General features: G+C 38.4%; 1 protein-coding gene and 1 pseudogene across 15 annotated transcripts in view; both read left to right on the plus strand.

The window, feature by feature from the left end:
* The first annotated feature begins 1,309 nt into the window (after positions 1–1,309).
* KLHL24 (kelch like family member 24) overlaps positions 1,310–26,602 on the plus strand; it is a 44,938-nt gene continuing 19,645 nt past the window's right edge. Inside the window, exons 1-5 of one of the 15 annotated variants that reach the window (XM_086674836.1) lie at positions 1,331–1,624; positions 8,248–8,376; positions 10,411–10,473; positions 15,642–15,783; positions 17,885–18,865. In XM_086674836.1, coding sequence (XP_086530962.1) covers positions 17,946–18,865 — 920 coding nt within the window. In that variant the 5' untranslated portion in view covers positions 1,331–1,624; positions 8,248–8,376; positions 10,411–10,473; positions 15,642–15,783; positions 17,885–17,945. Of the gene's footprint in view, positions 1,629–6,203; positions 7,729–8,247; positions 8,377–10,410; positions 10,474–15,641; positions 15,784–17,884; positions 18,866–21,820; positions 21,941–26,602 lie in introns of those variants that run through there. The other 14 variants (XM_086674832.1, XM_086674841.1, XM_086674843.1 and 11 more) reach the window with 14 other exon arrangements.
* LOC112850633 (U2 spliceosomal RNA) lies at positions 25,606–25,771 on the plus strand (annotated as a pseudogene).

A 26,602-nucleotide genomic window follows, 5' to 3' on the forward strand; every position in this document is an offset into this window, starting at 1 on the left:
AATAAATTGCAGGCATTTTCTTTTTAAGTTTTTTTTAAATTTAAGTAATCTCTACACCCAAGGTGGTATTCAAACTCACGACCCTGAGATCAAGAGTCTTGGGCTCTTCTGATTGAGCCAAGCAGGTGCTCCCTGAGTATTTTTGTTTTTAATAAGAGATGGAAAAGAGGCCTAAAAAGTATATTTAGAAGGACTGGAAACATGCCTTCTTTATTTATTTCCACCTCTGGTCATTGGAATACATTCCATTATTTAACAAAAAGGTATGACTGTATTCATAAAGTATAGAAGGGAGAGAAGTTATCCCAATATTAGAAGCCAAAACCTAGTTAAATGTTTGAAAAATCAGGTGGTTGAAAAAATATTTGCAGAAACAAACGGAGAAAATGCTGTCCTTTGAGGTATCTATCTGCCTGAGAAAATAAGGATTTGTGACAACGTTGTTCACTTGCACTAGGTTTAAAATAAAAGGTAGGGGTGCCTAGGTGGCTCAGTCAGTTAAGAAAATGCTGTCCTTTGAGGTATCTATCTGCCTGAGAAAATAAGGATTTGTGACAACGTTGTTCACTTGCACTAGGTTTAAAATAAAAGGTAGGGGTGCCTAGGTGGCTCAGTCAGTTAAGCCTGGGACTTGGACTCAGGTCATGATCTTAAGGCGAGTTTGAGCTGCCTGGGGTTCTGCTAGACAGCTCAGAGCCTGGAGCCCACTTGGGATTCTGTGTCTTCCTCTCTGTCTGCCCTCCCCCGCTCATGTTCTGTCTCTCTCTCTCAAAAATATAATAAACATTAAAAAAAATAAAAGGTAACCTAGCATTTGATATGACTGATATGAGTGAAATGAACAGATTTGCAGAGAAAGGCAGTTTCCCTGACCTGTCTAGCAACCAGAGCTAGTCCCTTTCACCCCTCCGGTCCTCAAATTTCCAGGTTGTGTATACAGGGGTCAAAAAAAAGATCTCTATGCCTAGGCCCACGCTCTAAGGTTCTGAGAATTGTCGGCAACGCGCTTTTGCCTGGGGACGTGGCAATAAACAAATGACTCGGGGTTTCTCACTAGGCTCCTAACACGGATGGATTTCCTTAACCCGTTTCTACCTAAAACAAAGTGTTTCCGAATTAGCACCCTTAGATTGCTAATTGGGTCTCCTCACATTTGGCACCGACACCCCCCCACCCCCACCCCCCGCACCCATAGCGGGAAACCCTAGTGGCCCGGAAGGCGCCCCAGGAGTGGGAACTACATATCCCAGGGTGCCCCAGGGCGGGGGGCACCCACTCGGATTGGCCAGGGGTCGGTGACGCTCAGTGTTTTGGCCCGGACGGTCACATGTTTCCTTTGTTGTGAGCTACAGCAGACACTGGTGGCTGGAGGGGGACGCCGGCGCTGGGGAGAGCGCTGCGCCGCGGGCCGCTGAGGGAACGCAGGGGCCGCCGCTGCTGGCCGTTTCCAGCCTTCGTCGAGAGGTACCAGGGTTGACAGCTCCGGACTAGCCGAAAGGCGACGAACCGGCCAGAGCCGGGAGCGGAGGGGCGGCCGAGGTCGCGACCACTGGGGTGTCTGCAGAAGGAAGCCAGCGTTGGCCGGCGTCACGGAGCCAGACGTGGGGCCTGAGGGGAGATTGAGGCTGGTATTGCAGGGCCTCTGTCTGGGGTGCAGCCTCTCCAGGGCACCCTGGGGGGGGGGGGTTGGTCTTCAATCCCGGCACTGTAACGGCAGCCCTGAAGGGAGGGCACCTCCTACCCTCCCGGAACCGCTGCGCTGCTGGCGCGCCCCGCCGGGGGCGGGTTGGGAGGAGCGTGGCCGCCCCGGCTGGGGGTAGCAGGTGTGGGTCACCCCTTCGCCTCGAGGGCAGGAGCAGCTGGCGGACAGGGCTGGGCAGATGGGCCCCGCATGTTGCTGATGGGCTTTGAACGAGGCGCTGCTCTTTTTCAATCGAAAGAAGCACTGAGAATGAGAAGGTCTCAAGTCAAGTCTTTTCGTTTGGTGGGGGCCACCGTTGGTCCTGTTGGGGAGGACTGACGGGGTCAAGGTGGGTCCCAGGGCAACGGGCCAGAGAAGCCCCGCTTTAGCGGTTACGAAATGTGCTCGGCACTGTCACCTGACCGTTACCCCCGCCCCCACCCCCACCCCCCGCGAGCCTTTGTTTACCACGGATGGCGGCTGAGCCAGCGCCGGGAACCCAGCCCTGGAGCGACTGTCCCCGGGGAGTCGGGGCGGGCGGGGGCGCCGGCGTTCAGCCCGCAGAGTCCCCGCCTAACCTCCCCACCTTCCTACCAGTCCAGGACTCGGTTTCTTAATTTGGTTCCTAATGTCCCCGCCCCCCAAGTTCTGGACACTTGGGGCTCTTGACTGTTATCACAGCTGGGATTGGGCGCCGGCGGCTGCCTGCAGGCGGGACGACTGGGCGAGTTCCGAGTGTTTATTGGCGGTTGTCCTGTCGCTGTGCCCAAGCAGCTCTTCCCCGCCCCCTTGAAGGTGATCTGGAGGACGCGCGGGAGCGCGCGCTCTCGGCTTCGGTGCTCCTGCGGCCCTTTTGGAGTTAGCGGCGCGCGTTCCCGCGCGGAAGGACTGGAGCGAGAGACCCAGCCCTCCCGGCGGTCACGACTGTCCCTCGGTGACCGCCGCAGCTTCTGCCAGAGCCTTAGGCAGTTCTGGGACTGCAGAGGACGGCAGCGCGGGCGCCCTTGGAGGACCGGAAAATTAGCCCTATTTAACTAGTGTCGCCTTATTACCGAGATGGTGGGAAGGAAATCCTTATGTGAATTTGTGCTTGCTGATTCTGTAAACAACGTATGAGTAGCTAAATAAGGACCATAACGCCATATTTTAGGATGCCTCACCCCTGAGGCAGTGTCTGTTCACAGTTGATTTTAGTGATTAATCACTTGCTTTCAAGCAGCTTTTTAAAAATTACTTTTTAGTATTTGCAGCTACAGCGTTTTAGGTCCACCAGCCGAGCTTGATTTCTATTAGGAATGTAAAATAGATTTAAAATCTACCCGGTATAGACTAAGATTAAAATTAGAATTCTACTTAAATAAATAAATGATAGCTTAGGGATATCGTTCTAAAAGTTAAGCGCCTTGTATACCCCGGCGCTTAGATTGTTTTCCTTGTTTAGAGGACTGTGGCACACTCCTATATTTATCTCCATTGTAATTAAAAATTTTGAGTGAATTACAAATATGTTGTTTTAAAATTGTAAATTTAGGGGCGCCCGGGTGGCTCAGTGGATTAAGCCTCTGACTTTTGAGTTTGGCTCAGGTCATGATCTCATGGTTGGAGAGATCTAGCCCTCCTTGGGAGGGACACCACGGAGCCTGCTTTGGACTCTCTCTCTCTCCCTCTTTCTCTTGCCCCCCCCCCCCAATAAACATTAAAAAGTGTAAATTAAGATGACAATAATAAAATCTCCAAGAACAATCACGTTAGCCACAGTGTATTATAGATGCGGTTTGCCTAATTTCATGAATAGGGTACTTGAGTTTTATCATGTTTTCTTTTCCTGTAAGTTTATAGGAATTCACCCAAGAATAATGCATTTCTATAGGAGGTAAATTGAGTTCCCTGGATGAAGCAGAAATTGAGTATGAACAGTTCTCATTTGTTATGCATTCTTAATATATTTTTAAAATTCAAGTGGAGATGGCTACACCAGAAGGGCAGCTTCTGAAATCCCACACTCCTCATCACTTGTGCATTGAGGGCATTTAGCGTATCTAAGTACAAAATGCAATCTTTAAATCAGCATTCAAAAGCTTGCATATCTAGACAAAGCCTGTGACTTATACCTGAACAGAAAAAAGAAATATTCTGAGTTAGGGCTATAAGCTTTAATTTAAACTTTCTTGACTTCTGTTCAAGTTGCTAAAACCTTAATCCTTTTTCAGAAAACTTTCTTTTAACTTCTTTGTTTTTCTGCCATTTCATTAAAACCCAAAGGTCAAGCCTATGACAAATAAATACTATTAAGTGACTGCAGTTATTTTTGTATATACTTTTACCTAGAAATTTGGGACATCCTTTTTCAATAAGTATTTAGGTATGGACTGTATACTGAAAAATGTAAATAAAATAGCCTCATAAGTGTATCCATATAAATATATGACAAATACGTTTTGTATGATTCTGATTGTGTTGTGATTAAAACAAAATGTGGCCACCTGACAACCATTGACATTTTAAAACCCTTATTCTTTATCCTGTTAAAAACAATACCTGGGGTTCATGGGTGGCTCAGTCAGTTAAGTGTCTGACTCTTGCTTTTAGCTCGGGTCATGATCTCACGGTTCATGAGTTAGACCCCCCCCCCCCCCCCCCCCACATAGAGCTCTGTGCTGACAGCAGGAGACCTGCTTGGGATTCTCTCTCTCTCTCTCTCTCTCTCTCTCTCTCTCTCTCTCTCTCTCTCCCCCCCTCCCCTACTCTCATGCTCTCTCTCAAAGTAAATAAAGTTAAAAACAAACAAAAAACACAATACTGACTTTAATTGATGGGTTTGTCACTGTAAATTCATCACCCAAGGGCTTATAATTTTTCAGCATTTGGCACATCCTAAAGTCTACCAACTTGATGTTTAAAAGTGATTAGGCTTTGTACTCAATAGTTTCTAAAACTTATTCTGTAAATAATTTGTGTCACCACTAAGGTAAATAAAAGTCACTAACTTACAAGTACTTTTATACATAGAGAAGTTGCTTGAAATACTGGATCTCAAACCTGTTTGAGTGGCAGAGCAGCAGGTAGGGTCCTTGCAGATTTAATTTGATTTTAAAATAAAATCATGCATTAAATACCTAAAAGAAACATGTTAGGGTAAAACCAAATGACATTAAGTTTACATGTTAAGTCTAGTGAGAAGCATGAGTAGGCTCAATAAGGCAGCTTGATAGCAGGTGTGATTTTACATATATATACACATATATATATACATATGTGTATATGTATACGTATATAAGTATACGTATACATACTTATATACGTATGTATATACACATACGTATATATATACACATATATACACATATACGTATATGTATACACATATACATACTTGTATATATATACACATATACATACTTGTATATATATACACATATACATACTTGTATATATATATACACATACGTATATATATATAAACTGGAACTCATGAACTGTGAGATCATGACCTAAGTCAAAGTTGGACACTTAAAGGCCTGAGCCACCCAGGCGCCCTAGGTGTGATGTTTGATAATTAGCATTTTTTTTTCCTTTGTGGGTTGGGAAATATTAGTAACCAAAAGTTTTAAGGCAAGGGAGAAAAACACTGAATGGAGAAATCTGATTTTTTTGTTCTGTGATTTGAGAGAAGAGGGTATTCTTTTTTAATTATAGAACTATATTGTTAAGTCTGACACATTAAGCACTGCTAAAGTTTTCATCATTAGATACCTCTTAGTTTTTTTCTCTCATTAATCAAAGTCAGAACATATTGACCATTTGAATTCTAGTAAACAAGGGATAATCCCTAATTGCTATAAACCTAGAGAAAAATTTAAGTGTTAGTTGGTTTCTGGTGTCTTATGGTGGGTAAATGTGTTCTTGATGGTTCCATTAAGAAATTAGAAACGCTAGGGGTACCTGGGTGGCTCAGTTGGTTAGGCTTCAGCTCTTGATTTTGGCTCATGTCATGATCTCATGATTTCTGTGTTCAAGCCCTGCATCGGGCTCTGAACTGATGGCACAGAGCCTGCTTAAGATTCTCTTTCTCTCTCCCTCTCTCTCTGCCCCTCTCCCACTTGCATGCACTCTCTCTCTCTCAAAATAAATAAATAAACTTTAAGGGGCGCCTGTGTGGCTCAGTCAATTAAGCATCTGACGCTTGATTTTGGCTCAGGATGTGATCTCACAGTTTTGGAGTTTGAGGCCTGTGTGGGGCTCTGCACTGGATGTACAGCCTGCTTGGGGTTCTTTCTCTCTTCCTGTCTCTCTCAAATAAATACACTTTAACAAACAAACAAACAAATAAATAAATAAATAAATAAACTTTAAAAGAATAAAAAAGAAATTAGAAATGTTGAAAATAATATATTATTTACTATTTCTTGAATTATTTTTCATTCAGTTATGTAAAATAAACCCTTTATCCTCCTCTCGGGAAAAAAAAAAGAAAGAAAGAAAAAATAATATTTTTAAGACTGGGCTTTAAATACTGGATTTGTAAAAGTTGGTTTAGGAACCACTCACTGCTCCAAGAGTAAAGCTTTAAATTAAAATTTCGAGAGTGTAAATTTATAGTTTTTAACAAGTCATTGAATAGAATGGTTCAAATAAATAAGCTTTTAAGAAAATAGGGTGAAAATATTTGAAATTTATAGAAAGTATACGGTTGGTTTTTTTTAAGTTTATTTATTTGGAGAGAAAGAGAGGGAGAGCACACAGGAGTGGGGGGTGGGCAGAGAGAGAGAGAAAGAGAGAGTCCCAGGCAGACCCAGAGCCACAAACAGGGAGATCATGACCTGAGCCGAAATCAAGAGTCTGACACTTAGCTGACTGAGCCACCTAGGTGTCCCTCTAGTCATTTTTAAATAATGGATTTACTATGTTGCACTTTTCTGGCTTTCCTTCTTTTTTTTTTTAATAATTTTTTATTTTTAAATTTACATCCAAGTTAGTATATAGTGCAACAATAATTTCAGGAGTAGATTCCTTAATGCCCCTTACCCATTTAGCCCATCCCCCTCCAACAACCCTCTGTTCTCTATATTTAAGAGTCTTTTATGTTTTGTCTCCCTCCCTGTTTTTGTATTATTTTTGCTTCCCTTCCCTTATGTTCATCTGTTTTGTATCTTAAAGTCCTCATATAAGTGAAGTCATATGATATTTGTCTTTCTCTGACTAATCTTGCTTAGCATAATACCCTCTAGTCCCATCCACGTAGTTGCAAATGGCAAGATTTCATTATTTTTGATTGCCGAGTAATACTCCATTGTATATATATACCACATCTTTATCCATTCATCCATCAGTGGACATTTGGGCTCTTTCCATACTTTGGTTATTGTTGATAGTTCTGCTATAAACATTGGGGTGCATGTGCCCCTTCAAAACAGCACACCTGTATCCCTTGGATGAATACTTAGTAGTGCAATTGCTGGGTCCTAGGATAGTTCTATTTTTAATTTTTTAGGAACTTTCATACTGTTTTCCAGAGTGGCTGCACCAGTTTGCATTCCCACCAGCAGTGCAAAAGAGATCCTCTTTCTCCACATCCTCGCCAACATCTATTGTTGCCTGAGTTGTTTATGTTAGCCATTCTGACAGGTGTGAGGTGGTAGCTCATTGTAGTTTTGATTTGTATTTCCCTGATGATGAGTGATGTTGAGCATTTTTTTCAGGTGTCGGTTGGCCATCTGGATGTCTTCTTTGGAGAAGTGGCTATTCATGTCTTGCCCATTTCTTCAATGGATTATTTGTTTTTTGGGTGTTGAGTTTGATAAGTTCTCTATAGATTTTGGATACTAACCCTTTATCTGATATGTCATTTGCAAATATCTTCTCCCATTACGTCGGTTGCCTTTTAGTTTTGCTGATTGTTTCCTTCACTGTGCAGAAGCTTTTTATTTTTGCTTTTGTTTCCCTTGCCTCCAGAGCTGTGTTGAGTAAAAGTTGCCATGGCCAAGGTCAAAGACGTTTTTGCCTGCTTTCTCCTGGAGGATTTTGATGGCTTCCTGTGTTACATTTAGGTCTTCCATCCATTTTGAGTTTATTTTTGTGTATGGTGTAAGAAAGTGGTCCAGGTTCATTTTTCTGCATGTCGCTGTCCAGTTTTCCCAGCACCACTTGCTGAAGAGACTGTCTTTATTCTATTGGATATTCTTTCCTGCTTTGCCAAGGATTAGTTGGCCATACGTTTGTGGGTCTATTTTTGGGTTCTCTATTCTGTTCCATTGATCTGAGTGTTTGTTTTTGTGCTAAGCTTTCCTTCTTTGGATTTACTTTGTAACTTTATATATCTTTAAATATAAACCTCTTCTTTTTAGTCTTCTGGTTGTCTCTGCTGTGTTTTTCTTCACTCAAAGTTAAATTTGAGAAAATGGAGTAGTGTAGAGCATAGTATGTGGCAAGTCAGTACTGCTAGTTGTAGAGACCACATTAGTGAAAATATTGGTTTCCTTTACTATATTTGGTATTTATTAGTCTTTAAAGCTCCTCGTTAATCCACACTATCTTTAAGACTGATAGTAATTTCTTTCTTTGTATAGGATTCCTGCATTCTAAAGGAAAATTAAGCTTGGTTGCAGCATAGCTACACTCTAGATCAACTGTGATATTGTAGCTCCTCTCGACTTTACATTGGCCTCCTCTGTCCCTTGCCCTTACTTATTAGGGTGGTAAGTATTACTTTAAAACTCTGCTCAAAATGCCCTAGTGAATTGCCTTGTGATTCTACTCCTTAAGGTAATAATTGTAGACCAGATCAGTCATGAGAAAAATCTATTCCAATTTGTACCTGTGTTTTCTGCTGGTGAAACACTGAAAATTTGAATGTATTTTAATGTCAGTCTTAGAGTTCTTTTTTGTTGTTGTTTTACTTAATTAATTAATTAATTAAAGTAATCTCTACACCCAAGGTGGAGTTCAAATTCACAACCCCGAGATCCAGAGTTACATGCTGTACTGACTGAGCCAGCCAGGGACCACAACCCTGCAGAGTCTTAAACTGGATCTCAATTCAATATTTGCAACTCAAGTGCCAGACAGAGAGTAAGCGCTCAGAAACCTTTCTCCATTTGACCCAAATCCCAACATTGGCTCAGGATCTTACTGTTCATTGGGAAAAAACATTTAACTTAGCTAGGATTAATGATCCCCTAATTTGACCAAGTTGAAATAGTTTTTGCCAAGGGTACACACAAGTTAGACTAACTTCTGGGAGTAAGGAAACTTCAAAATAACATTCACTTCACAATCACAACATAATCAGGCATAGAGATGTGTGTGTGTGTGTGTGTGTGTGTGTGTGTGTGTCTGTGTCTGTGTGTGTCTGTGTGTATAAATCAACAGTCCATTTCTTCATTTTCATGATCAACTTTTGTTATTTGCCTAAAGTTGTTAAGACTTTACAAGTTCTGTTTGTAGATATCTGGGCAAGAGACCAGAACCACTTGTATTTAAATAATATTCCTATTCCGTGCACAGTTCAAGGTTCTAGTATTTTCTCTTAAGAGAAAATTCCTCTCCTCCCTCACTTCCACCAAAAAAAAAAAAAAAAAAAGAATTGTGCTGAATTAGTTGGTTTCCACAGGTACTAAGTTTATAAGGTTTAACAAAGCAGAAAAAATATGTATTTCTGTATTAAAAGATTTTAAAATAATTATTTGAGTTTCTGTCTGGATAATCTAGATAACTAAGGATTAAAAACTAAAATTTTTTTCCTGAATTACCATAAATTTTCTGATTTTCTCAAATTGATGCCATAGTTTTATATTACATAATGACTAAACTGTCAATTTTTGGGTTTTTAAAAAAATTTTTTTAATGTTAATTTATCTTAAAGACAGGGAGACAGAGCACAAGCGAGGGAGGGGCAGAGAGAGAGGGAGACACAGAATCCAAAGCAGGCTCCAGGCTCCGAGCTGTCAGCACAGAGCCTGACACGGGGCTCAAACTCATGAACCTTGAAATCATGACCTGAGCTGAAGTCAGATACTCAACTGACTAAGCCATTCAGGTACCCCTAAACTGTCAATTTTTCTAATATTGATAGACCAACTCTATTATTTACTGGCCCCAAACTCAGATGAAACATCAATTACCAGACACTCTTCAAATATCCATTGCAGAATTATCACAGGATATATATTTTTGTCATCTCAGTGCCACCAGTTAGCTTGCTGTTGACACAAATATTTGTTTACTCATCTTTCAAGAAACTTTACTCCAAGATAATATTGTCAAGTAAGGAAGCTGATAAATAAGGAAACTAATGCATATGTAAAATAGCACAAAATTATTAATTTGTTTTAGGGAATTGTTGTTCAGTAATGACTTTCTATGCAAAACTTTTAAACTGTGCGAAAGTCAGAAACTGAAATCTAAAAACTGTTTCAATATATTTGTTTTTTTTTTATTTTTTTAATGTTTTATTTATTCTTGAGAGAGAGAGAGGGACAGAGCATGAGCGAGGGAGGGGCAGAGAGAGAGCAGGACACAGAATCTGAAGCAGGCTCCAGGCTCTGAGCTGTCAGCACAGAGCCCAACGCAGGGCTTGAACCCACAAGCGGTGAGATCATGACCTGAGCCCAAGTCAGATGTTCAACCAACTGAGCCACCCAGGCACCCCTCAATATATTTGTAAATAATGCCAACTATGCATGATGTGATTAGTATCTTATTTATAAATTGCTGTTCTCTGTTTATTTTAGGTGTGGAAATTAAAATAACACAAGTATTTTTACCGGGGCTTTGATCAAGCAAATGCTCAAAAGGTATTATATTTATAGTATTTATAAACTCCTAAACATTGCTATTAGAGAATCTAAGCCATTTTTCTTTCTTTAACCAGGGACTACTTAGGCCAATCAGAGTAATGGGGAACAAATTATATCTATTCTCAAGATCAAAGGAAGGCAGTGTCACAGTCATTTCTGTTAACAAATAAAGTATTTATCTACTTGTTTCAGCTCCTCCCTGATATCCTTAGCCCCTCTTCTAATTTTTCTCTAGTCTTACAAATACTAAAATAAGTTATCTCCCCTCATGTTTCTTGACATAGGCCAAAAACATAATTTTAAATCTACCTAGCAATCAGGAGCTAGGTCTACAACATGCATGAGTTCTACAGTTGGAAATAAAACCCTAAAGTGCCTTTAGTTATTTTTCTTTTTAAGTTTATTTATTTATTTATTTTGAGAGAGTGTGAGAGAGTGAGCAGGGGAGGAGCACGGAGAGAAGTGAGAGAGAATCCTAAGCAGGCTCTGCATCACCAGCATGAAACCCAACATGGGACTTGAACTTATGAACCCTGAGATCATGACCTGAGCTGAAACCAAGAATTGGGCTCTTAACCGACTAAGCCACCCAAGTGCCCCAATGCTAGAGTACCTTTAACCAGAAGAATCTTTATGTTAAGAAAAGTCTCTCAAGTGTAGCATCAGGAATAAAGACCCTGAAGAAATGAGGGAGAGAAAGAAAGGGATCTAGCTTTTCTAGACAAATCCTGTGACTCTGGCAGTCAGTTGCTGACTTGGCAGTCTGATCACCCTTGTATTCACTACCTTTATCTAGATAAAACTTTGTGTCATTATATTCCTTTGGAACAAACATCTTTCCTTCTTATTTTATCTAGAGATTCTTATTTTTTTTCTAATGTTTATTTATTTTTGAGAAAGAAAGCATGTGAGCTGGGGAGGGACAGGCGGGTGGGGGTGGGGCAGAAGATCCAAAGCAGGCTCCGCCCCAACAGCAGTGAGCCCCACGTGGGGCTCCAGCTCACTAACCATGAGATCATGACCTGAGCAGAAGTCAGATGCTCAACTGACTGAGCCACCCAGGTGCCCTGCGATGCTTATTTAGTTGCTTGCTCTTTCCTGAAAGGAATGATGATGCTTTGATATTCGCTCAGTTTTTAGAATTCAGTCTGTAATTTATGTTTTGTTTGCTTGATTGTGTATGAATTCATTTATTATATCACTTATTATAAATCTTGAACCTATATTAGATACTCTACTTTGAGATGTGATTAAATGTAGCTTTACATTTTTTTTTTCAATGTTTTTTATTTATTTTTGGGACAGAGAGAGACAGAGCATGAACGGGGGAGGGGCAGAGAGAGAGGGAGACACAGAATCGGAAACAGGCTCCAGGCTCCGGGCCATCAGCCCAGAGCCTGACGCGGGGCTCGAACTCCCGGACCGCGAGATCGTGACCTGGCTGAAGTCGGACGCCTAACCGACTGCGCCACCCAGGCGCCCCAACATTTTTAACCATTACTAGTTAAAATAAAACACTTTGTGTAAAATGGGAAAACAAAAGCTATTAAAATATACCTGGAAGCCCAAAAGATTCACTTTGAAATGCATCTCATATTTCTAAGACCCCTGTGTAAATTATTTACCCTGTCATCAATAGGAAGAATTTATATTTTGTGTTGTGCAGACTGGTTAATGGGAGACTTTCTCAGAAAGTCTAGAGAAAATGAAGATGTACAAAAAGCCAGGCCAAAGCTTCTTGGAAGCAAACAGCTCAGATCTGTGAGATAGTCTCTCTTACAAAGCAGTAAACAAGTATCTTTTTGCTGGCTGCTGAATACTTTGTAATAGCAGGTGATTTTATAGCTGTTCTAATACGGGATTTTCAGTTTTACCTTGGGTGGAAGCAGTGGAAGACCTCTTGTCAGTCAACAGTCAAGGAACCAGCTATAAGAATAAGAGGCAGAAAATAGCATAAGAAAACAAACCCTTCTTAACTCCTGTAACATCAGCCTTATATTAATACTTAACTCACTCAATCTACTATCCCTAAATTTATCAGATACAGATACCAGTTAACAAATACCAGATACAGTATGATTACTAGATACAGAAAGCAGAGTATCTTTTCATTTTTCTTACTTGTCCCTTTTAGCCAAAAGGAAATTCTTAGTTCTTACAGTGTGTTATTTTGTTTTGCATTTTGTTTGCATTCTGTTGCATTGTTTTTATATTCATTTAAAGATTGAGAGAACAAAAATGTAGAACAGAAAAGGCATAAAGTCCAAGATTTTTGTTGTCGTGGATGCCAGTCATTATATCACCAGTCAAAAACAATAGTTTGTGAATTTTTTGAATCTGAAATGCAATAAGAATTTAAACTAAGTAAGCAAATTTATAGACAAATTTTTGATTTGGGAAGATTAAAATAAGTTATATTCCATATCGTATTTATGTTTATCATAATTGAATGGTTATCACTTGTGATATTACATGCTTTGAACTTTTTTCAGTTTCAACAACAAAAAATTGGCATTCAGGCACAGTAGTGATCTCTCATCTATGGGAGATAGGTTTCTGTGTATTGAACCAATACTGAGATAACTTCAGATTAAAAGCATATTCGAGATATGTGCTACTATCCATTTGGAAGTGACTATATGTATTATAAGTGAATTTTTCAACTTTAACCCATGTATATGTACATGGGTTCGTGGATGGCACACACATGCGTGGGCAGCCATAACCCAAGAAGTTGCGTGACCTGCAAGGAGACAAACGTGAACTCTCTAGTCAGGAAAGTCTCAAAAGAGATAGAAGAAACCTTTCCCTGTTTTTTTTTGGTTCTTGATTATACATTTTAAAACTGATAATAAAATATTTTAAGCCTATGTAATTTTATTCATTTAGGTATTAGAATTAACAAAATGAAGATTTTATTCTTAGGCAAATCTGTTACCTGAAACCTCCAAAGCATAATGAGATTTCAGTTCAAAAGCTAGCTTTCTTGGACTATAACATGTGGGTAAACTAATATTCTCTCAAATTTAAGAAAAGCTAATTTTACTGACTAAATATCTGGTATTTGACATTGCTCCAAAAACCAGTTAGTCATAAACATTCTCTCAGGTTTATTTTTACTTGTTTATTTAAGTAGGCCTTCTAGGGGTGCCTGGGTGGCTTGGTCGGTTAAGCGTCCGACTTCAGCTCAGGTCATGATCTCACGGTCCGTGAGTTCGAGCCCTGCGTCGGGCTCTGTGCTGACAGCTCAGAGCATGGAGCCTGTTTCAGATTCTGTGTCTCCCTCTCTCTCTGCTCCTTCCTTGTTCATGCTCTGTCTCTCTCTGTCTCAAAAATAAATAAACGTTAAAAAAAAAATTTTAAAAAAAGTAGGCCTTCTACATCAGTTTCTATGGCTATAACTGTTTCATTACATTACAAACTTTGTTACACAGTTAGAAAATAAATTGCATGTATATTTGAATACTTAAAATTTTGTTTGTTCGTTTGTTTTTCAACTTAGAAGTGAGGGTAAAGTTTATCCCTATCAGTCTTTCACTTACTTTGTAAATAGCTCTTGCCTATTTAGAAAAATCTGTCTCAATCCTGTATATAAAGTCCTAAGGCTATAAAACAACTTTTTGTTAATTGTAGTAACAACCTCATAGGGTTGTTAGGAGGATTACATTAAATCTGTATGAAGAATTTAGAAAGTGCCAGGCACATGGCAAGCAGTTTAAAAAAAAGATTAGTGTTGTTGTTGTGTTTTGTTTTTTAATGCATACAAAGAAATATAGCTCCCGTGGTATTGTCAAACCAGTTAATAGACCATTATTACATAGGTTTGGCTCTTACTTGTTCCTATAGCCTAACCTGATAGAGTTCAAAGAACTTCCTCAGTTTTTGCCAGAATTCTTAGAGGGGACCAAAATGGCCCTTCTTCAGTTGTTTTATGACTTTTAAAATCCACACAATCTACATGAACACAGCAGGGATTTCCCTATCAGCTTACTGCTTCTGAATCCCCACCTGCTGATCCCAAATGAAAATAGTTACTCACATCTTTATTCCATTTGACTGATAAAACTGCTTGAATTTTTTCTGACTTTCCCTGCAAAATTGGGAGATGAAGAGAGGAGTGTTTTGAAAAGATTCTGTACTTGGGGTGCCTGGGTGGCTCAGTTGGTTAAGCATCCGACTTCGGCTCAGGTCATGATCTCACGGTCCGTGAGTTCGAGCCCCACATCGGGCTCTGTGCTGACAGCTCAGAGCCTGGGGCCCGTTTCAGATTCTGTGTCTCCCTCTTTCTCTGCCCCTCCCCTGTTCATGCTCTGTCTCTCTCTGTCTCAAAAATAAACGTTAAAAAAAAAAATTAAAAAAAAAAAAGAAAAGATTCTGTACATGCAAACGTTTAGGTGTCCTTCAAATGTTGTTATAACCAGGTACTTTTTCCTAACAGTCAGAATAGCCTGGCATACATCTGCCCAGGGAAAACTCTATCATCTGGACTTCAGGAAGATTAAATGCTAATTTATATGAAGAGGTAAAAAACATTCCCATTGTAAGTGGGAACTGTGCTGTCTGTACCAGTGTGGCATCATATTGCCTAGGCTCCCTTATTATTTATCTTTGTGTGAATATGTGTTATCTCAACTATATTTAAAATAAAAACTTCAACAGCAATATCTAGTAATACCTTTAGATCTTTGAAAACCATAGGTGTAGCACAGTATCCTGACAAAGGTGGGCACACAGTAAGTATTTGTTGATGATAATAGACATGGAACTGACAGAATTAAATAAACTCAATGAGCGAGTTGATGAAAGTTGGAAGCATCTAGTGAATATTGTAACTAGGATATGTGGGTCATTAGAGTGATGGAGAAAAGAAAGCAAATAGAATAAGAATATGAAAAAGAATGGAATAGATGAGTTGCTTCTTGATTTTGATATTTCATATTTTCTTGGTTATGTCACATGATTTTAAAAATGGGGTACAATTTAATACGTGATGGGGTATATAAAATACAGTCCTAAATTAAGATTGTTAAATCTCAAGTCTCGACTTTATTTGTGGCTTGTGAATGTAGGATGGCATTTCATTTTGGGGGTTATCTCTGATGTTCTTAAGCCTTCTTTATGATGCCATAGTTAGGTCTGGATGTCTGACTGTTGAAATATTTCAGAAATAAGCTGGGACCGTTAGAAGGAATTCTGTATGATGGGGTGCCTGGGTGGCTCATTCAGTTGAGCGTCTGCATCTTGATTTAGGCTCAGATCATGATCCCAGGGTTGAGGTATTGAGTCCTATGTCAGGCTCCATGCTGAGTGAGTAGCCTGCCTAGGATTCTCTCTCTCTCTCTCTCTCTCTCTCTCTCTCTCTCTCTCTCCCTCACCCCCCCCCCCCCCGGCTTCCTCCCTCTGCCCCTCTCCTCCACTTGAGCCTGCTCTCTCTCAAAAAAAAAAAAAAAAGAAGAAGAAGAAAGAATTCTGTATGAGATTATGAGGGCATGGGAATAGTTGAGAGTTATTCTGAGTGCTCTTAGGCCAATTACAAATACATTTTGGATCACATATTAACTTATGGAGATGTGAAAAAAAGTAGCAGTAGAAGAACCACCTTAAAAATCAAAATTTAGGGGCGCCTGGGTGGCGCAGTCAGTTAAGCGTCCGACTTCAGCCAGGTCACGATCTCACGGTCTGTGAGTTCGAGCCCCGCGTCAGGCTCTGGGCTGATGGCTCAGAGCCTGGAGCCTGTTTCTGATTCTGTGTCTCCCTCTCTCTCTGCCCCTCCCCCGTTCATGCTCTGTCTCTCTCTGTCCCAAAAATAAATAAACGTTGAAAAAAAAAAATTAAAAAAAAAAAAAAAATCAAAATTTAAAAGAATTGATAGCTACAGCCCCCTGCCTCAATCCATTAGTTTACCTATTCATAATCATTTCTGAGAGAAGTTTAGGGATGTTTCTTACTAGCAAAAGAGAGAAGGGCATAGATACATATGTTTTAAAAATCTGAAAACAGGGGTTCCTGGGTGGCTCAGTTGGTTAAGCATCTGACTTCAGCTCAGGTCATGATCTCACAGTCTGTGAGTTCAAGCCCTGCGTCAGGCTCTGTGCTGACACCTCAGAGCCTGGAGCCTGCTTCAGATTCTGTATCTCCCTCTCTCTCTGACCCTCCCCTGCTCATGCTCTGTCTCTCTTTGTCTCAAAAATAAATAAAAACATTAAAAAAATAATAATAAATAAAAAATAAAAATCTGAAAACAAAATACTACATATTTATAGTTGAAATTGGGGGAAATAGAAAAAAACAGAAGATAAATAAATTGCTTACCATTTTTGGCATATGTGTCTCCTTTTTTCTTTCCCTGAGACCACTGATACATAATTTTTTTCTGTTTTTTAGCATATATTTTATGATCTGCTTTCCACATACTACCTAATAAATACTTGCCCATATTGTTACATAGTCCACATAATTTTATTTTTTTAAGTTTTTTAGGTTTACTTATTTATTTTGAGAGAGAGAACACATGCAAGTGGGGGAGGAGCAGAGAGAGAGAATCCCAAGCAGGCTCTGTATTGTCAGTGCAGAGTCCCGCACAGGGCTCAAACCCACAAACTGTGAGATCATGACCAGAGCCCAAACCAAGAATCAGACACTCAGCTGACTGAGCCACCCAGGCATCCCTAGTCTACATAATTTTAAATGGCTGCATAGACTGTCTTCCATCCTTAAGATGTACTGTGGTTTAACTAATCTCCTATTGTAGGGCATTTAGATTGTTTTAAGTATTTTCTATTAATACATCATTCAACATCCCTGTAAATAAATCTTTCCACATATTCCTGATTATTTGTTTAGAATAGATTGCTAGAAAGGGACTTGATGGTCAGACAGTTTCCTTTTTTTTTCTTTTAAGTAATCTCTACACCCAATGTGGTACTTGAACTTACAACCCTGAGATCCAGAGTTGCATGCCCTACCATCTTAGCCAGCCAGATGCCCCAGTATACATATTTCTAAAGGCCATTGGTAGATAAAGCTGAATTCCCCTCTAGCAATACTATATATTAAGATAATAAAACATTTATATTAGGATTCTGAATGTAGTCAAATTCTTTGTCTTGCAGCATTCCTTCTTAACTCTACAGTAAGTAGATGGAACCCATCTGTAATAGGGGAGACAGAGGTTATTAGTAATTCACAAACTGCATAATACTTTTAGAGGAGATGGGCTTAAGGAATACTATTGCAAATTATACCCATAATGCAAATTTTTATTTAGCAATTTTTATTAAAATGAGATCATATTCTATGTCCTGTATAAGATATATCATGTGATTTTGTCGTAGTGTTTACATCAAAATGAAACTATGTAGAGTGCTGTTTATATATTGAAATGTTTTCATTTTTTTTTTACTTGTAGCCATATAAAGAAGATACTTAACAGTCATTTCTCAACAATTATATAGTCAACTGATGTAACAATGGTACTAATATTGGGACGAAGACTAAACAGAGAGGATCTTGGGGTGCGTGATTCCCCAGCTACTAAACGTAAAGTTTTTGAAATGGACCCTAAATCTCTGACAGGCCGTGAGTTTTTTGACTTCTCTTCAGGATCATCCCATGCTGAAAACATACTCCAGATATTCAATGAATTCCGAGACAGCCGCTTATTCACAGATGTTATCATTTGTGTGGAAGGCAAAGAATTTCCTTGCCATAGAGCTGTTCTCTCAGCCTGCAGTAGCTATTTCAGAGCTATGTTTTGTAACGACCACAGAGAAAGCAGAGAAATGTTGGTTGAGATTAATGGTATTTTAGCTGAAGCCATGGAATGTTTTTTGCAGTATGTTTATACTGGAAAAGTAAAGATCACTACAGAGAATGTACAATATCTCTTTGAAACATCAAGCCTCTTTCAGATTAGTGTTCTCCGTGATGCATGTGCCAAGTTCTTAGAGGAGCAACTTGATCCTTGTAACTGCTTAGGAATCCAGCGCTTTGCTGATACGCATTCCCTCAAAACACTCTTCACAAAATGCAAGAATTTTGCATTACAGACTTTTGAGGATGTGTCTCAGCACGAAGAATTTCTTGAGCTTGATAAAGATGAACTTATTGATTATATTTGTAGTGATGAACTTGTTATTGGTAAAGAGGAGATGGTTTTTGAAGCCGTCATGCGTTGGGTCTATCGTGCTGTTGATCTGAGAAGACCACTGTTACATGAGCTCCTGACACATGTGAGACTCCCTCTGTTGCATCCCAACTACTTTGTCCAAACAGTTGAGGTGGACCAATTGATCCAGAATTCTCCTGAGTGTTATCAGTTGTTGCATGAAGCAAGACGGTACCACATACTTGGGAATGAAATGATGTCCCCAAGGACTAGGCCACGCAGGTGAGAAAACTGTTTGTAAATGAACTACAACATAATCAACACAAGTTTTTATTTGTTTAATATTTTTAAACCTCCTGAGTGAAATCTCAGTTATTTTATGTATTGTCTACATGTAGCTTTATATGATTTAAGATTTGTTATGGATTATGTAAATCATTAAAAAGCCCCCCTCCCCCCAAAAATAAAATAAAATGTCTCTGCCAGTGAAGGCTAGATTCAACAGTAACATTTTTTTGTTATTGTTCTGAGCTATGAAAGGGTATGGCAAAGGGTCTTTACAACTCTGCACATCTCAATATATTTCTACTTATTTCTCTTAACATTTATAGGGTCCCAGATCATTTCACTTTTCTTTCCAGAGGGCCTTTGGATATAAAGTACACTAAAGACTTTGGTAGACTGTCTTGGATTGCCTCTACATATAAAAAACAATCAGCCAATTTACAGACTCCCTTTTTTCCAAACAGACAACTTGAAATATAAATGTGAAGTAAATAAGCTGCTATATATTGAGTGGATTCTTAGATGTAAAACCCATGTTTCAGATCTCTTCTTATTGCCATGGTTACTATATTTAATGTCAATCTCAATTTTTAAATTTTTTTCTGAATATAAAAATTGTATCAGAGAGAATTTAGAAATTTATGTTTGGAGGTGGGAATTCAATTCAGTATTATATTTGTATCATCTTATAATGTGTATTTATAAAGCACATATAGATTTCAATTCATAAACTATAGAAAAATAATATCCATGCTTTAATAATTGAAGGAATAATACTAAATGTGCCAAACTGAATAAGCAAGAAACAGCTATTGTGAGAAATATTACAGTAAAAAATATTTCTAATATCTTTCTAACAAAGCTAATTTTTTTTAATTGTGGTAAAAAAAGCATATAACATAAGTTTACCTTCTTAACAGTTTTTAAGTGTACTACTCAGTAGTGTTAAATATATTCACATTGTTGTGAAACTGGTGTTTATTTTTATTTTCACATAGCATCTCCACTTTTCCTATAAATTTACTAGAGCATAGCTCTTAAATCAAATTTTTAGACTTGATTTTGATTATTATTGTTTTATATGTGATTAAAATTCAGCATATTAGGAGATAGCATGTCTTTAAAATCTACACTAGTTTGGATATAGTAAGATTTAATCTCTTTCCTCATATGTAAAATGAGAATGATGATTTAAATAGTACTTAGTTAACTATTAAGTGCAATAACAAGGTACTCATCATCAGAAGTGGTGTGCAGAAGTACTTAAAAATTATTAGCTATTATTACTTATGTAGTATAGTATAGGTCTGACCCACTTTTTTTTTTTTTTAATTTTTTTTTTTTTCAACGTTTATTTATTTTTGGGACAGAGAGAGACAGAGCATGAACGGGGGAGGGGCAGAGAGAGAGGGAGACACAGAATCAGAAACAGGCTCCAGGCTCTGAGCCATCAGCCCAGAGCCTGACGCGGGGCTCGAACTCACGGACCGCGAGATTGTGACCTGGCTGAAGTCGGACACTTAACTGACTGCGCCACCCAGGCGCCCCAGGTCTGACCCACTTTAAGAAAACTCCCAGTCTGAACTTTTTTGGATACAGTATTGGGTAATTAAAACTACAAAAAAATAATGTAATATTTCTTTGTATTAGAGTTAGAGTGCACTTTTTTTCTTCAAAGTCAACTGAGTTTCATGAAAAGTAATTGCTTTATAAGAAAGGAATATAAAATATTTTACTCATTTTTTAAACAAAGGACAAGAACATGCAATTTTATTATATAATATACTGATTTTTTTAAGCTGTTATTTTATTTAAGGACTGTTATGAAACTTGGGCTGAGCTTAGAAATGTAAAAGACTAAGGTTCTTCAGTGTATTAATTAAGAACACTGGGGATGCCTGGGTGGCTCAGCCAGTTAAGCACCAACTCTTGATTTTGGCTCAGGTCATGATCTTACGGTTCATGGGATCAATCCTCACGTCAGGCTCTGAGCTAACAGTGCAGAACCTGCTTGGGATTCTTTCTCTCCCTCTCTCTCTGCCCTCTCCTGCTTGTGCTCACTCTCCCAAAATAAATCAATAAACATTAAAAAAAAAAAACACTGAACAGCTTTGGGGCTGTTCTAGAACTTTTCCGGATACACAGTATCCCTCCAAGGGGAAAATCGTGTGTTTTCTTTTAGAGAGAGAGAGAGTGCATGGAGGAGAGGAGCAGAGGGAGAGAGAGAGAATCTCAAGGAGATTCCACACTCAGCATGGAGCCCTACATGGGGCTTGATCCCACAACCCTGGTATCATGACCTGAACTGAAATCAAGAGTTAGATGCTCAACCAACTGAGCCACCCACGTACCCCAAAATTGTGTATTTTTCTAAACAGAATGCCATTATAGCAGAGAGAATGGTTTTGGGTCACATAGGGTTAATAATACCTTTCCTGCATATCTCCTATATATGCATAAGATTAGAATTAGGGACCAAGGAATATATGTTGTAAAATCAAACCAAGTTATTTTATTATTAACATTATAAAAATATGACATAAATGAAATCAGATTGCAGCCTAAGGATAATTAAGCTTAGAATATAAATAGATAATTTTCCAATTCACTTAATTATTTGATTTGTAAAAATGTATTTTACATCCAATTTTTAAGGGAATCAATCCATTTCATACAGTGAAATAATCTGTGTAAGGTTGTAATGTCATCTTTATTTAAGGGAAAAGTAGGAAAAACCAAACTGTAGTTACATTGAATTTACAGAATATTGTAAATGTAATAGAAGATATTTATTTTATGTAGGCATTACATGAGGAATATAAGGAGAAATGCTTTATTTTACAACTCTACCATCACCTCCTGTTCTTTATATTCTTTCACTTATCTGTTACTGCATATTAGTACCAATCACTAGGAATTTCATTATCTGAACAATGTGTATTGTTTGTACAGGTTCTCATCTTTCTGAGAAACTCCAAACTTCTTTGAAAGAGGAGTGATGTCTCCACTTCAAGTACAGTTTACTCCTCTGACTTCTGCTCCAGTCCCTCTACTGAAACTCCTCTCAATCAGGTCATTACTGACCTTCTATTTGTTATTTGTTAGCTTCTTTGCAGTCTTTATTCACCTTGATCTCTCACTAGGATTTGACATTATCAATTGTTTTACTTTTTCTTGATGCTCTCTCCTCCACAAGCTTCTGAAACACTATTTTCCTTATGGTCTTCTTCTCCAGCTGCTCTTTTCCAATTTGATGGTTCTATGTCTTATCTTTGAAATGTTCATCATCCCCTTGGTTCACATCTGTCTGTCTTGCCTTATATTACATCTTCCCAGGTTATCTCATCTATTCTCTTCATTTTAATTACCATATATGCTATTGACTATCAAACCTATATCTCCAGCCCAGACTTCTCTCTTTCTTTTATTCATCCATTCATTCAGCCAATTTTTAAAAAATTATTTGTTTGTTTATTTTTACTTCAGGATGCATCTTTAAAACAATAACATAGGCGTACCATGGTGGCTCAGTCAGTGAGCGTCTAACTTCAGCTCAGGTCATGAGCTGAAATATTTTGTTAATTTTTTTAATGTTTATTTATATTTTGAGAGAGAGAGAGCGTGCGCGCAACAGCACGATGGGGGAGGGGCAGAGAGAAAGGGAGACACAGAATGTGGAGCAGAATCTCCAGGCTCTGAGCTGTCAGCACAGATCTGACATGGAGCTTCAACCCATGAACCGTGAGATCATGACCTGAGCCAAAGTCAGACGCTTAACTGACTGAGCCACCCAGGCACCCCAATAATAATTCTTTCATATTAACTAATACCCAGTCCATATCCATATTTCCCCAATCCCTAAACTGTTCCATAATGAACCTTGATCCAGTCAAAGACCACTCATTGCATGTAGTTATTTCCACCAAGTCTTTTATTCTAGAACAGTTTCTTTTTCATAATTTTAACTTGTTGATGGGCAAGTTGCCCAGGAGAATATTGCACCTTCTGTATTAGGTTGCTTCCTTATGGTGTTACTTAGTTGAATTTAGCTATGTTTACTGGAAACTGGAAGTTAGCTCTACAAGCTCCAGCTTGATGGAGACAAGTTAAATATTTTTGGCTAGAATTCCTCCTAGGTAATGTGTATATATTGTATGGCATTACATTAAGAGACATAGTATATCTGGTCGTCCCACCTTTAGTGATGCAAAAGTTAACTCTGGATTAGGGTGATGACAGTCTGTTCCTACCACTGTACAGTTAGGTTATAGTCCTCACATCAGCCAGTATTTCTTCAATGCTTATCCTGTGCCAAGTATTCTCTGGAGCTCAATCCATACTGGATATTCTACCTATATATACCCACGTGTCTCTCAAATGAGAGAGAAAACCCCAACATACATTATATTGAAAACAGTATGATAGGGTTACTTAGAAAGAAAGTGTGGGCCAATCTAAGAGCATGTAAATTCTGATAATCTGTACTACCAGTTGTAAAGCCCTGGTAGAAAAAATAATAGAGACCAATCATAGGAATAAAGCTTAGGAATAGTTGTCTTTTTATTAATATATATTATGTAACTTTAAATCTCTGTACTAATACATAATGCTATTTTTTAATAAACAAATGCAAGCATCATTATGTGTTCAGAATACTGGCTTCAGAATCAGGCATAGTCTAGGATCTGGCTCTGTACAAATAGTTAGTTCCATGACTTTAGGCAAAGCATTTTCACTTCTCTATCAGTTTCCTCTTCTCTAAAATAAGCCTAATGCCACTTTGTAATATTGCGAGGATTGGAAATACCATATGAAAAGTGTATACGCTCGTATTTGACACAAAAATACACAATAAAAGTTTTTACTTGTTTTATGAATAATAAAAATACATTACATATTTGTGCTATACTTTTACAGAATAGGAAATATTGTTTGAGAGACAGAAATGCTTAATGTGGTTTATTTTAAGCATAGTTTGTTCATGTCTATGGAAAAATTTGATGCTCTTTGTCACATTCCATTGAAGAATAGGGATAGCTAAGATTTAATAACTTATCATTTTGAGTTTGGAATTAGTTTTAAGTATTTTTCTAATAATTGTCTATCTTGCCTAATAATCAGTTACTATATAATGAAAATTATGTGCATAAGGAAGACAAGGTTCAAGTTCCTGTTGGAAACCAATGAGTAGACAAAGATATGATTAAGATTTTGGGCAGGGGGTAGTGGTGCCTGGGTAGCTCAGTCAGTTAAGCAGCCAACTCTTGATTTTGGCACAGGTCATGGTCTCACAGTCATGAGATTGGCCCCACATCCAGCTCTGTGCTGAGCGTGGAGTCTGTTTCGGATTCTCTCTCTCTTCCTCTCTCTCTGCCCCTCCCCCACTCTCACTATCTCTGTCTCTCTCAAAATAAATACATAAGTCTTTTAATTTTTTTTTTGTTTGTTTTTAAGAAATAGTATTTTCGGGACATCTGGGTGGCTCAGTCGGTTGGGCATCCAACTCTTGATTTTGGTTCAGGTCATGATCCCAGGGTAGTGGGATTGAGCCCTGCATCAGGCTCCATGCTGAGCATGGAGTTTATCTCTCTTTCTCACTCTCTGCCTCTCTCCCCCACTTGTGCTCTCTCTCTCTCTCTCTCTCTCTCTCTCTCTGTCTCTCTGTCTCTCTCTCACAGAAAAAAGAAAGAGTATTTTAAAATTCAGTGTTTTCAATTTTTTCCAGTCCCTCTTAAGAATAATAATCTGTTATACTATAGTATGCATAGTTTACCATTTTTCTCCATGTTAGTTTCTTTATTTTTAACTCAAACATTTTTACATAAAAGTATTCATGTAAGTCTCCCTCTACCTGACCCTTGATGTATCAATTCTCCCCAAAGGATACCTGTTGCCAGTTTTTTGAACTCTTTAGAAATATACTTTGCATATAGAAGTGGGCATGTGAATATATGCACACATACCTGCCTATTTTTTTTATACACTCCACTCTGCACCTTGTTTTTATCACTTATAAGTATCTTGGAGATTATTCTATATCAGCACATATAGATCTTTAAGTCAGTCTGTTTAGAGTATTCTCTTACTATGGACAGGTCACTAAGTGGGAAGGTTTTCAAAGGCTGTTTGGGCAAGCATGGAATCCAAACAAAGGGAGTTAATAGATCTTTAGAATCAGAATCCTCTCAGCTAGTATAGCTTGAGCAAGTCTCCACAACCACAAAAATATTCTTACCAAAGAACCAGTAATGTTCAAGTTAGCTAACCTAAGATTCTTTTTCCCTTAGAAATAACTTGAATGAGCACAGGAAATGTTTACCTCTGTGATTATTATACTTTTTCATTCATTTACTTGTTGCTTCTATCACTGACCAAACCCCTCTTTTGATATGTAGGGTTTTTTTTTTTAGATATATTAATACATTGAGTTTAGTAAGTGTCATACCTTATGGACTAAAGAACCATGTAGTCTCATATCTCTATTTTAGTTAATTATTTTGTTTGGTGGAGCAGTTTTCAGATATCTTTGAATCTTGGAATGATGAATAGATTATATTACTAATATCTTTCCCTTCTCCCTTCCAATGTCCTGCTATATGGAGACACTGCCTTTCCTGTTGTGCTTTTTAAATATGTTCAGCTATTCTTCCCATTAACCATTAACCATTCCCATTGATCCCTTTTTTGTTGATGAGAGTTAGTTTGGCAGTTCACCTATCTCTGGCATATTTGGCAATATTGCTTCTCGGCCTTTTGGCTAAGATCAAGTGTAGTATCTGGCATATTTGGCATTAATAATAAGTAGGTTTGTTATTTTAGCCGACAAGTCCTGTATTTTGCTTTTTAAGATTCTTAACTGAACCTGATAATTATTACACATTTTGTTCATCAGGTTGAGAATATCCTATGGATTTATAATTATTTTATCTTTCACATAAAGCAAAGAATGTAATCTTCTAATTTGATCTTAAATTCATGATAAGAGAGGGTGACAATTTTTTTTAACAGTAATTACCATAGTAAATTTTTTAAAAGGATAATTTGGTTGTCATACACCCCCAGAAACAGCAAATATTTGTTATTTTATCACAGCAAAATCAGAATTTTCATTTTAAAGCATTAATAAAATATATAACAATAATTAATTAATTAAATATTAATAAAATAAAGTAACATTCACTCTAAAAATTAGATAGAGGGGTGCCTGGGTGGCTAAGTCTGTTGAGCGTCCGCCTCTTGGTCTCAACTGAGGTCATGATCTCAGGGTCATGATATCAAGCCCAGAGTTGGGCTCTGTGCTGGGCGTGGAGCCTGCTTGGGATTCATTCTCTCTCTGTCTCTGTCTCTCTCTCTCTGCCTCTCTTTCTCTCTCTCTCTCTCTCTCTCTCCCCCCTCCCTCCCTCCCTCTCTCTCCCCCTCCCCCTCTCCTTCCCTCTCCCCCTGCCTCTCCCCTGCTCGCACACACTCTCTCTCAAAAATACATACATAGATTGAATTGGATATCCAGACTTTTATTCATCCTATAGTATCATCTTGAATGCCTTTTTGTTCTAGTTGCCATCATCAGCTGGAGTAACTTATTTCCATTAAGGCTATCATCTCCCTACCATAGATAAAAGTTTTCCAAGCTCAAGAAATAAAAATAACTTTTATTGGGTTAACAGTCTCTATAATGAGAACACTAGACCTGTCTCTAAGTTAAAAGCCATTTGGTTGCAAATAAGACCTTCCATA

The sequence above is a fragment of the Puma concolor genome, chromosome C2, assembly GCF_028749965.1.
Source record: "Puma concolor isolate L17-30 chromosome C2, mPumCon1.1.hap2, whole genome shotgun sequence".
In the NCBI taxonomy this organism is placed as follows: domain Eukaryota; kingdom Metazoa; phylum Chordata; class Mammalia; order Carnivora; family Felidae; genus Puma; species Puma concolor.